At 53.8% G+C, this 14463-nt stretch overlaps 7 protein-coding genes across 7 annotated transcripts; 3 read left to right on the forward strand and 4 right to left on the reverse strand.

The window, feature by feature from the left end:
* The first annotated feature begins 218 nt into the window (after positions 1-218).
* Positions 219-1376, forward strand: BU26DRAFT_514278 (uncharacterized protein). The gene has a single exon (XM_033827796.1). It carries the CDS (start codon positions 546-548, stop codon positions 1353-1355), a length of 810 nt encoding a protein of 269 aa, XP_033689352.1. The 5' UTR covers positions 219-545; the 3' UTR covers positions 1356-1376.
* Positions 1377-2020: 644 nt separating this feature from the next.
* On the reverse strand, positions 2021-3133 carry BU26DRAFT_559050 (uncharacterized protein; the record flags this gene model as incomplete). Its single annotated transcript, XM_033832653.1, has 2 exons — positions 2021-2700; positions 3094-3133. The coding sequence occupies 2 exons, from the start codon at positions 3131-3133 to the stop codon at positions 2021-2023; spliced, it is 720 nt and encodes a 239-aa protein (XP_033689353.1).
* Positions 3077-4139, forward strand: BU26DRAFT_474546 (DHS-like NAD/FAD-binding domain-containing protein). Its single transcript, XM_033825504.1, has 2 exons — positions 3077-3541; positions 3601-4139. The coding sequence occupies exons 1-2, from the start codon at positions 3208-3210 to the stop codon at positions 4101-4103; spliced, it is 837 nt and encodes a 278-aa protein (XP_033689354.1). The 5' UTR covers positions 3077-3207; the 3' UTR covers positions 4104-4139.
* A 186-nt stretch (positions 4140-4325) lies between these two features.
* Positions 4326-5170, forward strand: BU26DRAFT_559051 (kinase-like protein; the record flags this gene model as incomplete). Its single annotated transcript, XM_033832654.1, has 2 exons — positions 4326-5074; positions 5128-5170. The coding sequence occupies 2 exons, from the start codon at positions 4326-4328 to the stop codon at positions 5168-5170; spliced, it is 792 nt and encodes a 263-aa protein (XP_033689355.1).
* Positions 5171-5988: 818 nt separating this feature from the next.
* On the reverse strand, positions 5989-7816 carry BU26DRAFT_527501 (MFS general substrate transporter; the record flags this gene model as incomplete). The annotated part of the gene is made up of 3 exons (XM_033830782.1): positions 5989-7249; positions 7296-7583; positions 7641-7816. 3 exons carry the CDS (start codon positions 7814-7816, stop codon positions 5989-5991), a joined length of 1725 nt encoding a protein of 574 aa, XP_033689356.1.
* A 2489-nt stretch (positions 7817-10305) lies between these two features.
* Positions 10306-11253, reverse strand: BU26DRAFT_500127 (uncharacterized protein; the record flags this gene model as incomplete). The annotated part of the gene is made up of 1 exon (XM_033826477.1): positions 10306-11253. One exon carries the CDS (start codon positions 11251-11253, stop codon positions 10306-10308), a length of 948 nt encoding a protein of 315 aa, XP_033689357.1.
* A 530-nt stretch (positions 11254-11783) lies between these two features.
* Positions 11784-14253, reverse strand: BU26DRAFT_474556 (NAD(P)-binding protein; the record flags this gene model as incomplete). The annotated part of the gene is made up of 6 exons (XM_033825505.1): positions 13350-14253; positions 12883-12982; positions 12741-12815; positions 12421-12651; positions 11944-12348; positions 11784-11887 (listed from the first exon to the last, which is right to left on the reverse strand). The coding sequence occupies exons 1-6, from the start codon at positions 14112-14114 to the stop codon at positions 11784-11786; spliced, it is 1680 nt and encodes a 559-aa protein (XP_033689358.1). The 5' UTR covers positions 14115-14253.
* Positions 14254-14463: the final 210 nt, after the last annotated feature.

Below are 14463 nucleotides of genomic sequence, written 5' to 3' on the forward strand. Positions count from 1 at the left end.
CACGCTTATGGCTGTGAGGCTTGTAGCTGTTGGGCCTGTGGCTGTGTGGACGGAAGAATAAATATCCGCCTCTAGAGCAATCAGCCGGAGTTCCGAGAGCGCGACGATGTCTACAGCATGATAGCGTCAATCACAGCGCACAGTGCCATTGACCGCTCGGCCTAACTTTCAAAGGCGAAGAAAAAGACCAGGTCGAAGACTTGCGAGAGACGTGCGCAGCCCAAAATTCCAAGAGTAATCCTAGCCCTCGTTGGAGACTCCCGAGAACGTTACCTTTTACCTTTCGCACAAGAATTGAAACACCCAAGCGTGGTATGATATCTCCCTGAACCCGCATCTCTTCCCGCTGCCTAAATTCCTTCTTCTAGTCCTGTATCCCGTCGTCTTCGCATAACTCCACCGGCCGTCGTCCCTACCCACCACGCCACGCGTTCACAGCACACTCCTCCTCGTCTTTTATGAGAGATTCCATCCTCCGAATACATCTCACAGTTTTTCTGTTGCTTTTGAATGGTTTTACGGCGTCATCGACTAAGATGACCACCATGGCGTCCTCAGACAAGATGCTGCATTGCCTCGTGGACGACTCCGAATGTCTGTATCGAATACAGCGAGATGTCGACCAAGACAGCAGCAGAATTGTCTACGTCTATGTCAGAGACCCGACCATAATCCCTGAAAACGCACGCACGCACGGTCCATCGCTGCTTAAACATCTTAGGGAGTACTCAGAATGGAATCAGCTCTGGACAACCCTAACCATCCGCAATGACAACGGTCAAATTCAATGCGTACAGGATGCATCGCCGCCACACGAGCTACGCCGAGCCGAATGTCCGGGCGATTATCCGTTACTTCAGATAGCCCAGCTACAAACTCTTCAGGAATTCAAACAGCGCGTTTCCCAGGTGCAAAGTGGATCAGATACCTGCATCCTCAAAATTGCAACCTTTGCTCATGAAATACCCTCGCTCAGGCAAGAAGTCAAAGTGTATCATTTTCTCGCAACGCGACGCAGCACTCTTGTGCCAAGGTTACTCGGGTACGCCTGTGAACAAGAACGGATTGTTGGGTTTCTTTGCAAAATGGTCGTTGGACATGTTCCTTCTACTGACGACGCGGACGCTTGTCAGAGAGGACTTGAAAGGCTCCATCGTGAAGGTGTTATTCATAGAGACATTAATAAGTACAACATTCTCATCACAGCAGAGGGGCCAAAGTTCATCGATTTGGAGCATGCGACGGTATGTTTATTAGAAGGGAATGATTGCAGCAATGCCAAAGGCAAAGATATTGAGGATCTCATGCTAGCACTAGACGACAAGTCAGGGTTGGGACAGCCGTGGAAAAAATAATCCTGAAATACCTTAGCCGCTCGTGGAACAATTCTTGCAATTGTGTCCTGACGTCTTCTCCTCCTCGTACTTCCATGTCCCAGAAGCGCATCTATTGTCCATAGGCTCATGCGCTGCGCATTTCACAAACCCGCTGTTTAGGCTGTGACCACATCTGTAACGTATTTGGTATTGTGTACACACGCTGCGTTGGGGAGGCATACTAAAAGATTTGGATTGACGGCTTGATGGTTGGTTGAGGAGCAAACATCTGGACGTACTTCAACCCCATATACGCTCATCTGCCAAGAAAGTGGGGTTCTATCAGGTAGATCCGGCGAGGGCCACCGGTCAAGAGCGAATGCACATGGTGACCAATGAACTCATTCCGTGCGTTTTTCGTGACCGGAGAAGGACGCTGCTAAAGTCGTAGCCAGGTGAGGCATTCGGACCCTCAATCACCAGATCCCTTGGCAGAATGCGAAGCATTAGCTTATTTTGATTCGGTTTTCGGCCCTGTTGATGTCACGTTGGCACGCAGTGTTGGTCTGGTGAACGCTAAGATATTCTCACCACTCCTTATCCCTATCAATGATACGGAGCGGGCTAATCGTTCTTAATCGCTGACTCTTCGTCTCCGCGAGTCCGCGTCTTCCCTACAGGGAACGCTGCCAAGGTAATGGTAATCACGCGATGGAACCACGTGACCGCCCATCACTCTCTAGCCAAGCCTGTATCTTCTTCAAAGCAGCCTCATCGTGCCGTTGTTCCGAGGTGCTGAAGTACTCGTCCACCCATCCGTCCGTGCTTGCTGTAAGCAGTTGTTCACCAAAACGCTTACAGGATCCAAGGTCGATGACAGTAGCGTTGTCATGTTCGTCGAGCATGATATTAGCCGGGTTAAGATCGTTGTGAGCCAGCCCAAGAGTGTGGAGGTGCTTTGCCCAAGATTCTTTGTTGAAATGCGTTATATCCCCCTCCTTCATCCTCTTTTCTAGCGTCGTGGAACACCGATGAAGTACAAGGCCCATGATACGACCCCGTTTCACGAGACAGCCGTGGTATCGGACGAGGTTTGGATGCGGATGTTGGCGAAGCAATTCGAATGCATCAGCCTCTTTGAGCAGTAGCTGATGCAATAGGCCCGCGTCTTCAGCCTTGAAGTTTGTCAGCTTTGGACGTTTGATGTAACCGTCTATAGCTGCTGGATTGAACACCACAGTGATCCGCGAAGACGTTTCGGGATAGATGGCCTGGCCCGGAATTCGCTCAAGGTAATTGTTTACATCCTCGATGCTCAACAAAGTCCTTTTGATTGGCGCGTGACCGTAATAGACATTGTCGTCGGGGTCGATGAACGAAAAGGCTTAAACACATAGCTACCATCTCCGTTTTCGTCGGTGCCGTATACATCGCAGAGGGTATGCAAATCTCCGATGGAATGAACTAGTCGCGCCGTGTTCGTAGGGGTGGTCTGCGAAGTCCGAGGAGTCCCACCGTAATTCTGTGTAGAGCCTGGGTCTCCTGTCATATGGAAGGATTGAAGGTGCAACGTTAATGTTTATCTAGTGGGTCTAAATAAAACGATGATGTGTGGGGGGCTTCGTGTTCCGTGTTCTGTGGATGGAAGAAGGCACCGGCAGCTACTTATCGACGGTCGGAAATCGCTGATGCCGATCAAAGCTTGGCGCAACAGGCTCCACAACCATCTCCTCATGGCTCTCCCGGCCACACCTCCGCCGCATCGCCATCCAGATACCATCTTTCAGTGGCTCGCCGATCAGCCCAGCACTCTCCATCGCGCCTCTGCCTGCCGCCAAAATATACGAGCTGGAGGGCCACGGTCGCCCCCGAACTCTACCTTGGCTGCAGCATGGATGGTGCTGATACTGGCGATGATTCTGCTTGGTCAGCTTTTGCAGATTTTCTGGACGCATCTTCGCGGGTTCTATGCCTCGTGGGTGCTGGACTCAGCGCACCATCTGGTCTGGCCACCTGGCGTGGGACGAACGGGTTATGGAATGACATCAATTTGAGAGAGCTTGCCTCACCCAACAAGTTTAAAGAGGATCCAGTCACAGTGTGGAGCTTTTACGGCGAGCGCTTACTCAAGTCATTGGCGGCTCAGCCAAACGCAGCACATCATGCGCTAGCGGCTCTTGCTAGATGGCATGAAGGATGGTTGACTATCAATCAAAATGTTGATGGTACGGATATTAGTCTGGAAGACAGGAATTGTGCGGGCGGTGCGCTAATATCATATCAGGGCTTCTCGAGCAAACCGATCATCCTGTGTCAAGACTATTGGGCATTCACGGCACACTGAAGGTGGTTCGATGTACCACATGCGATTACAACACCAACGTTCATAAGCCGCATGACGTTCCGTTCCTGCTGTCGCTGTCCAATGCCAATCACCAATCACGTTCGGCAACATTATCCGACCTTCCACATTGCCCCAAATGTACAAATCTATTGCGCCCAGGGGTCGTTTGGTTCGGTGAGAGACTCGCTGCTGGCGCACCAGACAGAATCGATGAGTGGATATCGGAAGAAGGCATCGATCTGGTGATCGCTGCTGGTACAAGCTTGGAAGTTTTCCCAGCTGCAGAATGGGTGCATACAGCGCGAGCATGTGGAGCATCTTTGGCTATCATCGATGCAGAAAACGATCACCGGCTGGTGGAAGAATTAAGTGACAATGACTGGTTCTTCCAAGGAGATATCGCGGTTATTCTACCTAGAATACTAGATCTTCTCAAACGTTGACGTCACGCAAGAAATGATATCATTATCAACTTTGCCGGTCTCAGTAACATCGCCACTTTTATATATTCTTCACTCCATCATGTTTGACACGGGATTTCAAGTTCCGATTTTCAATGCAACCAAGGTCACGTGTAACATATTCCCGAGCGCGCCAAAGTGTCTAAGCGAAGAAAATAATTGTTCACGCAAATTCTTGCATCCACCGTTCATCCTCTCTACGTTATGTCTGCTCTCACTAACGATCGAATCATCTCGCTCTGTCACGATCCAGCGACCACAATTCTCTCAGCGCCGCAGTGCTCAAACAAGGTGGTGCGCATCACAGACAGCCTGGCCGTGAAGTTTGGCCATTTTGTTACCGCTCAAGAATTTAAGAACCAACAGGTCGCACAGCGGCGCCTCGACGCAGACATAGTCAATGTGCCAACAGCTTATCGGTTCTTGCAGAAAGAGGAGATTGGGTATATCGTGATGGACTACGTCGATGGCGAGACGCTTGACCTGGCGAGCGCAGAAAATATGGCTGAGGAGCTGGGCAACATCTTGGGTTATATCCATCAACAGGGAGCGACGAAGCCGGGATCACTTGGAGGCGGGCCAGTATCTGGTGTGCTCTGGCCTGAACATGAAGAGGTGGAGTTTTCGGAGACAGATGACCTCCAACTTTGGCTCAATCGACGTTCACCCAGCTTAGGGCACAGACTTGATCTTCGTCGCCATGCCCTATCTATGTGTCATCTGGATTTTAATCCAAGAAACATTATGGTGGATGGCAGTCGTATCTATCTCATCGACTGGTCCGCCGCCGGGTATTTCCCTCGATTCTTCGAGCATATATTGTACCAGTTCCTCCCGCGAGATCTGAGCTTCTTCAATCTTCTGAGACCATTTCTCGCTCCCTTGTCTGATGAAGAACTGGAGAGCGCAAAGATTGTGGTGGAAACTTTGCGACATAGTCAATTCCATATTTTGTGAGTCACAAACCGAGTGAACCTAGGCACCACTGACCAGGGCCATCCATCAGTCCCGGGGCCAAGGTCTCCCAGAGAGCACGCATCGGAGCGTAGGCTGATGAAGTACTCGATGCTCGCTGTCGATGCTGTGCCGGCTCATCTAAGTGGTTTCCGATGAAGCTGCAAGAAGGGTTGTATATCGGCCTGTTTTCCAAGGTTCTGATGGCGCTAAGGATCAGACGAGGGCTAACTGCGGACGAAGAGATGCCGGCAATATGCCAACGCATCTCATGAACCTTCTCATCCGTGTTTTTGGCAAGTCCGATGCCATGACGCGACAGTTTCCATGCCCCACAGCGCGAGAGCGGAATTCTAAAGCGACGACAAAAAAACCGCAGCTCGTGAACGATTCACAGCCCAAGGCTTCTGAGGTCGGGTTCCCATGCCCGCTAACGTCTTTGGCAGTCATCAAGGCTGTGACAGATTCTTTCCCGGTGTTAGGCCTAGTAAAGTCGGCTCCTTATCGGCAAAGAAAGGCCTTAGAGTCTATATAGGCACGATTCAGTTCAGGCCTCATGTGTGGATAAAATCGGGGCGATTACGAGGAGTACAGGGAGAACGGATTCTAAACTTTAGTCATGGACAGGTGGTAGCAGATCTGAAGGCATGAGTTTGAAAAGGCACGCAAAGTACCACGTTTATATACTATCAATCGATGTCTCACTAATAGACCCAATGCGGGCTCTCTTCCACGCAGCCGAAGACTCCTCTCCACCCCCCACCGGCATGCAGAAGCAACGCAGTTTATAGATATCCCAGGACAACCTGCTCCAGGCCCATCCGAATAATGATATTAATGGGTTGATCCCAACGATATGTGCACCATCCGTATTCGCCCGGCGACGCAATGTATCAGAGCAAATGCTCGTCGCTTACGCGACAGTACCCTTGGTCTGCTTGAAGTCCTTGACCCTGATGTCGCGCCAGACGGCGACGCAGAAGATGGCAAGGATCATGATAGCAGTGGCGCCGACGCACATCCACTTCTGCGAGTCGCCATAGGCCTTCTCGATCGCGATCCTTGCCGGCGTCCCCTTGGGGAAGGAGAGCTGCGTGGGAAGCGAAGCGTAGATGGTCAAGAGATCGGCCTGGTTCTCGGCAGGCAGATACTCGGCCAGCTTGTCTGGAAACACGCCGGTCCAGATGGCTGCGGAGACAGAGCTGCCGATGCTGCCGCCGATGCTGGAGAACATGCCTTCGATGGCGAGCACGACGGCGATGTACTGGTGGTCTGTGGCGGCCATTGCGGCGATCTGCTCTGTGATGACGAGCGCGCCTCCAGCAAAGGCGATGAAGATCTGGCACATGACGACGTAGCCGATGGTCTGGTCGGGCTGGCGGAAGTGGATCATCAAGCCGACTCCGAGCATGGTGACCGGGACTCCGAAGTAAAGCGCGATCCATTTGAAGCGGCCGGTCCAGATAATGGCAAGACCGACAAGGATGGACCAAAAGCAAGACCCGATACTGTAGATGTTGGTCACGTAGGTCGCTTGCGTGAGCGTGAGCCCGTTAACCACCTGGAGGAAGGACGAGAAGTAGGCGTTCCAGATGTAGAAGCTGACGAACAGAGTACCGGCTAGAATGCAGGCGCCAAGCACAGTGCGGTCCGTGAGGAGCTCGAATGGAATGAAGGTCTTCGGCGCGACGTATTTCTCATACAGAGCAAAGGCGATCAGCATCAGCCCGCCAATGATGAAGAAGGATACCACGAGAGGCGAGTTCCATTTGCCATCCTGGTACGAATAGAGACTGAATGGAAGCAGGAAGAAGACGAGCCCTCCCATGATCAGGAAGAGGCCCCCAGCGTCGAACTCGATGGCGTAGTACTTAACCGACTGCATGAAGGTGCGCTCGCTCTTGATAGGCACAATGATCCCCGCCTTGACGGCTTTGTGGTAGTTGTGCATGAACAAGAAGTAGAGGGGTGAAGCCACGGCGAGGGTGATAATGGTAAAGGCGCCATAGAACCATCGCCAACCAGGACCGTATAGGAATGCTTCAGAGAGAGGGCCAGCAATCCAGACGGTAGCGATATATGGGGAGTTGACGTAGGCGAACATGAATCCTCGGTTCTTCAGGGAGGACGTGTCGGCGATGAAGATTCCTAGAGTGTAGCTCATGCAGTTGTACCTATACCAGTCAGTTTCACGCTTGACCGTTTTCTGGAAGTACCAACCCTAGCCAGTAGAAGATCTGAGCCGCGGCGTACACTTGCACTCCGTTACACGATGCCATAATGATCAAGCCAAGAATTAAGCACCCCACGGAGAGCGCGAAACCCTGCGGTCGCCCGAAGATGTCGAGAACTTTTGCCATTGGCAGTTTGAGCACGCCGCCGATAATACCAGACATGATGCCGGTGTAGGCCGTCAAGGAGTGCTGGTAGAAGCTGCTGGTAACGTACGGCTGGAGCGCACCCGAAGTGCCCTGCTGCATGGCATCCACGAAGGTAATGCACCACATCCTGAAATCACATTAGCTGGCGCGCGTGAGGCGAAAGGCGTCAAGGCGCTCCACTTACAAGATGTATGCAACGATGAGATGTTTCTTCGACCACACAGAGGTGGTAGCCTCCATCTTCTTGACGCCTTCCTGGGCATCTGGGGTGAATCCCTCGATGCTGCTGCTGCTGTCCACGGGATGCTTGACGTCGACAACAGGCGGATGGCCGGCCTCGACCGCCTTCTCGACGTTCATTGTGTCGCCATGGCGGTAGCTGTCGTCGACAATAGGCTCCTCGACTGGGCCGACTCTGAAGGGATTCCGCATTGCGACGGGAATGATCGATATCTGAGCACAGTGCAGTTAGTACTGGAGTCTGGAGGGATATCGAAGGCGAAGAGCAGTGAGAGAGACCAGGAGGGCGGGACGGCAGCTAAAATATGTGGCCTGGCTATATTTGCAGAGAGTAGCGCGGGAAGCTGCTGACAGGGATTAACTGTGTGCTGGGTCGAGAACTCTACTTCACCGCAGGGACTATACGACGGTGCAACCACTGCGGCCTTCACCGCGAGCAGAAGCGAGGCCGGCTCGAGGGTCGCCATGCCGTGTAAACGTCTTAGGGCCCCAATGCACGGGAGAGAAACTGGGCCACGGATCCATATTTTCGTTTGCCAATGCAGCAGTGGAGGGATGTTGATGTGCGGTTGCATCGAGGGGGCAGGTGATGAGCGGCGGAGATTCCGCGATGGGCAAGGCGCGGGCAAATTTTGATCAGATAACAGGCCTGCCAAGCCCGGCCCGCTTTCGGAGGCGCGCTCATTCGTCGACGCGCCAAGAGCGTGTCGATTTAGAGTTATCTGATCCGCTGCCGGGGCGGGGCGCGTGTATGCGAGGCGTGTTCCCTGCCGCGTCTCTGCCCATCCCCTTCCCTCCCCGTTTTCCTCCTCAGGCCGCTCTCTTGCGACTCAATGGCACTGGACTAGCCGTGATCTAGCTCCCGGAGCAGGCATACATCCACGGAACCGACGCGCAAAGCACCGACACGCGATCGATCGGCGGTGGAACCGCGTTTGCGTTTGCCTCGGTGCGCCGTTGAACGCGAGCCGCGACAAGAGAGGAGGCGTTCGTGGCGCTCGACTCACGCGGCAGCGGGGCACAAGACAGGGCAAACGGAGATGCCGAAAAATCAAGAAAGCTTGAGGATGCCGATGACGGAGATGAAGCGCGAGAGAGATGCACTGCCAAGCTACGAAATCTTTAGGTAAACGTGGGGTCCACCTCACGTGTTCGAAGTCTTCTTGCCGATTTCATGGATCCCTCTTCTATGCTTCACGAATCGTAGTCCATTCGTGGCGCCATTTCTCGTGTATTCCGCGGTATCTGTACGTCCTCACATTACGTTGGCTTTCTGTCATGGCGTCACATTATCTAGAACGGCGTCCTGTCCGACTTTCCGAGCTCTTCATTTCATCCGGCTCTTCACGATATGATGGCCATAGGCTCCGAGGAAGCGCTCTAGGTGCTTTGTTTGTCGTCCCTGTCCTTCGGGTAGGTCTAGCGATATGGTCCAGCCCTACCGAGACCATACAGTACGAGGAAGCCAGGGGATCTTCATCAAGGCGGAATCTCCCGGTTCAGGTGCCCAGCGCGCTATTCTCCGCGTCCAGTCATTCCGACGAAGGCATTTCTTTTTCCTTAATACCCGTTCGTGTTGCGAGGCCAGCACACCGTACGACTGCACAGCTATAACGCTGGTAATACTCCTTTTGCTAACTAACCGCATCCGGATGGCTTTCGAAGCTGTCATGAACATGCTGGGTAAGTTCGCTTACGCCGGCTATAACCCGGTCGCACAGCACATGCGGATAGCACCTTTCGTCGAAGCTGTACGCCGTGGTGTCACTAGCGCCGAAGATCTAGCTCGACCATTGTGACGGTGCTACAGGAGCAAACAAACCCACCGACAGAGTGCATAGCAGAATTTCGCCGACCGACATTGGTGGGAATATCTTGTCTTGCCGATGAGTCGTGGTCCAGTGGTATTGGCATGCAGAGTCGGAGGTACAGAGGATTGTGGGATCACTGCTCATCACTCGATCGATGAGAACGCCAGCGAACAAATCCCTGTCAGCCAATATTGAGAAGCGCCCCATCACGATCTCTACGCCCTATAAGACCAGAGCGCCACCGGGATACCGCGCGTGGAACTTGCAGCAAACTTGCAGCTGCACACTCCATCCGTGGAAGCCCAGCTCCAGGTGCTGCGATCTCGAACCTACCGTCGCTTGTCCCTTGCCGCCTCCTCCGATCTTGATCACTCCCTTGACCAGAAGCCGTAGATAGTAATAATCAGCCAAGGTGTTACCGTCAGACACGGGAAGGAGTGACTGTATTATCAAACTGCAGTAACTAGAGCGTGCACCCGAATTCTTCTTACATATCTTCCACGACGGCGATCGGATTCGTGAAATACTAGAAGTCCGCACTCCAGCAATGAAAGCCAAGGCTATGAAACCTAGTCACATCTAAATACGAGGGTGCGGGCATTACAGCATGATGCAGTGCAACGCATCCCGCCTTCCCCGTCCATTCCACAGAGCCTTTCAACATCTAGCAGCGCATGATGAGCAAAACACTAGAAGCCACATCAACACCCATGCTGCAGCTTCGCCATCACTCGCCCCAGCACCATGCACACCCCAAACATCCCAACACTCATCCTACCCCAGTACCACCACAATCCCCTACGCATCAACCACCTCCCCCAACGCCCCCAAACTCATCAAGCAAGTCCTCAAACACTCATAAAAGTCATGCACCTGCAGCAGCATCTCTGCCAGCCTCTCAAGGCCCAAACCCAACTCCTGCACTGCTGCCTTCCTCTCCTCCTGTAGCCCCCGCACCTCCAGTATCAACTGCTGCAGCTCGCGCTCCTTCACGCCCGTAGTGTCCCACAGCACCTCCCCTCCTTCGACGAAGTTGACGGCGGCGAAGACTTTACGCTTGATGGCGGACCATTCGGCGGCGAGGTCTGCAGGGAGAGCAGTCAGATCGAGGTCGTTGAAGTGGATGTAGCGGGGCGCGGGAGCGCTGGAGCGGAGAGCGAGGAGGGCTGAGGCGGATGGTTCGTTGCTGGGAGGGTCGGGTGGAGCTGTGTTCCCGCTGGGCTTTGAGCGTACTGCGATGGTCGCCGTCGCCGGTGCCTTCTTTCTCGGCCTTCCACGTCGCTTTGGCGCTGCGGCTGCGACTGCGATCGTGTTCTGCTCCGCCTCTGTCTCTGCTTTCGGCTCTTCTCTCATGTCCATATCCATATCCACGTCACCGTCACCGTCACCGTCGCCATCCCGCTCTTCAATTCCCTCCCGTACTCGCGTGTCCTCGACTTCCTTCTGAACCTTCAGCTTGCGGTCTAGCTCCTGGCCCAGCTCGTGTCTCACCCCACGGCTGCCCCTTGGCAGCGGCGGATCAAACGCATCCTCGCTCGACACCGTGCTTGCGCGCGTGGCTCTAGTGTTGGCTGTGCCGCCTGGGTACACGCAAGCACGTCCACTGCTCTGACACCGATCGCAGACGGGCCTTTCCCCCGAGCAGCGACGCTTTCCCGCACGACAGGAGTCGCAGACATTAGGGTCTTTGGCTTTCGGGGAGAAGCGCTTGTGGGCGGGCAATTTTGGGACGAGGAGTGTGTCCATGACGGGACTGTCTGCGCCGCGGATTGCGGGGATAGCAGAGGGATAGTTGGGCAGGAATTAGGACAGTCGGTTGGGAAGACAGAATGGTGTTGTTGGGGAGTAACGTTTTCAATGTAGTTTGAGGTGGGGGAGGTGGAATGGGATGGTGATGTGAATGTAGGCGATGCTTTGGAGTGAATGCAAAAGTGCGAAGGCAGACGTGCGCGAGAAAAACAGTTTTAGCGTCGTGGTTCGATCCAAAGGAAGCGTCCCGTTAATGTTCAGATGCGCTACCTGTTTCCAAGGTTCCGCAAAGCGTTCCGTTGAGTTCTGCAGGCAGCAGCTGCACGCGAGTTCAGAGCAGAGAACGCGATTAGTCCAAGTCCATGGAATGCGACATACTGTCAAGCCGAGAGTAACTATACATGTTGTTGGTATCGCCAGGCTCATAGCTTGCTATTCCGTATCCCCGTGTTCTTCTCCGCGAGCGCATCCTCTTTCAGCGCAGGGCGATCCGACTTTCCAGCCGTCGTCTACAACTTGTCAGTCAGTCATCTCATTACATCCACCTCCGATCCATGACTTACCCCAGCATCAACAGGCAATATCACCCCAGTAATCCACTTCGCTTCCTTACTGCACAGGAACAAGATCGCTACCTCGTCCTTAGCATTAGCACTCCATCTTCGAAACATCTAGGAATAAACTCACCATACCCAACATCCCACCCCGTCCCCTCAATCCCCATCAAATTCTGCCCAACCCTCTGCCTCCTCAACTCCTCGCTCATCGGCTTCCCCCTCATAGCCATCGGGGTGTACACCATTCCCGGCGTCACGCAGTTCACCCGGATGCCCTCTTTGCCGTGCTGGGCGGCCATCGCTCTTGTCATCTGAACGATCGCGCCTTTACTCGTCGGATAGAGAAGCGAGGGATTACCGCCGAGCAGACCAGAGACGGACGACATATTCACAATGCTGCCTCGGCCGGTTTTCCGGAAGACAGGAATGACGTGGCGGGCCATGAGGACCATGCTCGTGACGTTGATGCGGAAGTCGCGGTCCCAGGCGTCGAGGTCGAGTTTCGTTGCATCGCCCATTGCGCCGCCAACGCCGACTGAGCTTCTGCATCAGCTTGCTTGTCTCCTCATGGATTCGCGTGACCCCTCGCCTCTGAAGCGTTACGCACCGATGTTAACAAGTATATGCACGGTTCCCCACAACTGCACCGTTCTCTCCACGGCTCTTCTACACGATTCCTCATTCGTAACGTCCGTCTGGATGACTTCCGAAATCCCTCCCTCGGTATCGATCATGCGTTTTGTTTCAGCCGCCCAGTCTGCGTTGTAGTCCAGCAGCGCGACTTTGGCACCTTGCCGCGCGAGGAGGATAGCGGTTGCACGGCCATTGCCGACTTCGCCTTCGAACGTCAGTCTGGATTAAGATGGAAGGGAAGAGCAAGCGTGAACGAAGACACGTGATTGCGCGCAGTGCGCCGAGGATACATACCAGGCATTCGCGATCCAGCACCCGTCACGATGGCCACTTCGCCCGTGAAGTCGAATGCTTTCGGCGGTCCCATGCCTACCCTGTACCTCTAGAAAAGAAAGAAGAAGAAGAAATCAGAACTGGGGAAAGCAGCTCTGAAGACAACATCCTAAAGATTTCGGCCAGCTATTTGAGCGACTCCACGTGAGATTGCCGCCGACTGGATGTCTCTCCATGTCCGGCGGCGATGTGCCGAATTGCGTCTGGACGGTGCAAAGCTAATGTCGGTGGTTTTTGGTGGTGGAGGTTGAACTGGCGGCGATTTTCGGCGGTTTCGATTGGTAGCCGCGGCTTCCCCGCTTTTGGGGGCAGGTATGGATGTGTCAGGCTGTGAGGGGAAGGAAGGGGGACATGAATCATGCACAGCCCGCTTCAATCCGTACAGCATCAAGCCGGAATTCGGAATATGCGGGTGTACCTATCTTTGAAGCATGTCAGGCCCGAGTGGGCAAGTTCTATTACAAGTATGGCTTCAAGAATCGGGAGTACATTGACTGCTAGACATCCCAATTATAATCCCAACCAGAAGTCAAACCACTCCACAATCCCCTTCAGGCTCTGCTCCTTAACCCATCTCTCATACGCATCCTCCATGTTTCCCCTCAACGCGAAGCCATGCGATACCCCGCTGAACAGCTGCAAATGATATGTCTTCTTCCCCTCGATCAGAATATCCACTGCCTTATTCCGGCTCTCCGTATCGAACGTATGATCCACCTCCGCGCAGCTCATGAAGAGAGGCCTCTGCAGATTCTTGAAATGGTGTTCCTTCAGGAAAGCCGGATGCGCAAATGCGCCTGCAGCGCAGAGCGACGAGGCGAGTTGGTCGCAGACGTACGGCGCACCGAAACAGTATCCCACGTAGGCGTACTTGGTATCCGACTTGCCATATTGCTGCCGCACGGCATCGACCCATTTTGGCACTGCTTCATTCGCAAACGCGGTGTGCTTCTTCTTCCAAGCCTCGTAGTCAAAGTCTGGCTCCGTCTCTTTATCCAGCCGATGCTTCCTATGCTTCCACACCGGGTCTCCACGAAAGTAATCGAGCCCGACCACAAGGTATCCGGCATCTGCGAAGCCGTCCATGATGAGAAGTCCGTTTGGAAACACGCCCCATACATCGGGGAAATATAGTAAGATGTGTCCGTTTGCCTTGGCGTCTGGAGGTTTGGTGACGTACGTTTCTACGTCGGCAATGTTGACGAAATCTCCTCTTGGGTTTCCGGAGTGGATGTTGCCTTCGAGACAGCAGGCACCTGATGGTTTCGCGAGGTAGGTAACCGAATTCATGTCGTCTTTCGGCATTGCCGAGTCGTGTGTAATTTGGGGATCCATCGTGAAGCGACCCACCTATGTCGGCTGCCAGGACTTCTTCAATAAGGGCGAGACGAAGCGTGAGCTATCGTTCAGGGCCTTGGGGCTATTACAACAATGCTGAGGGCCTTTTTTTGGCTTCACGGTCCTCATCGTCGGTTGCCGTTCCGTCTCGGAGAAGCTACCGCCGACGTCACAGGCTTAGCGTGAGCTAGCGCGCCGGCGTTTTCGACACCCCCGCCTGGCGCTTCCCGCCTTTTTCGCCGAAGCTTGGCTCGCAAATCGCCGCTGCGCATCCGCCTCAAAATTCCCTATCACCAATGGCGAGTCTTGTTTCTCTGAATTCTATCCTTCTCCGGATTGATGGCTT

This window comes from Trematosphaeria pertusa (genome assembly GCF_010094035.1).
Source record: "Trematosphaeria pertusa strain CBS 122368 unplaced genomic scaffold BU26scaffold_2, whole genome shotgun sequence".
NCBI lineage: Eukaryota > Fungi > Ascomycota > Dothideomycetes > Pleosporales > Trematosphaeriaceae > Trematosphaeria > Trematosphaeria pertusa.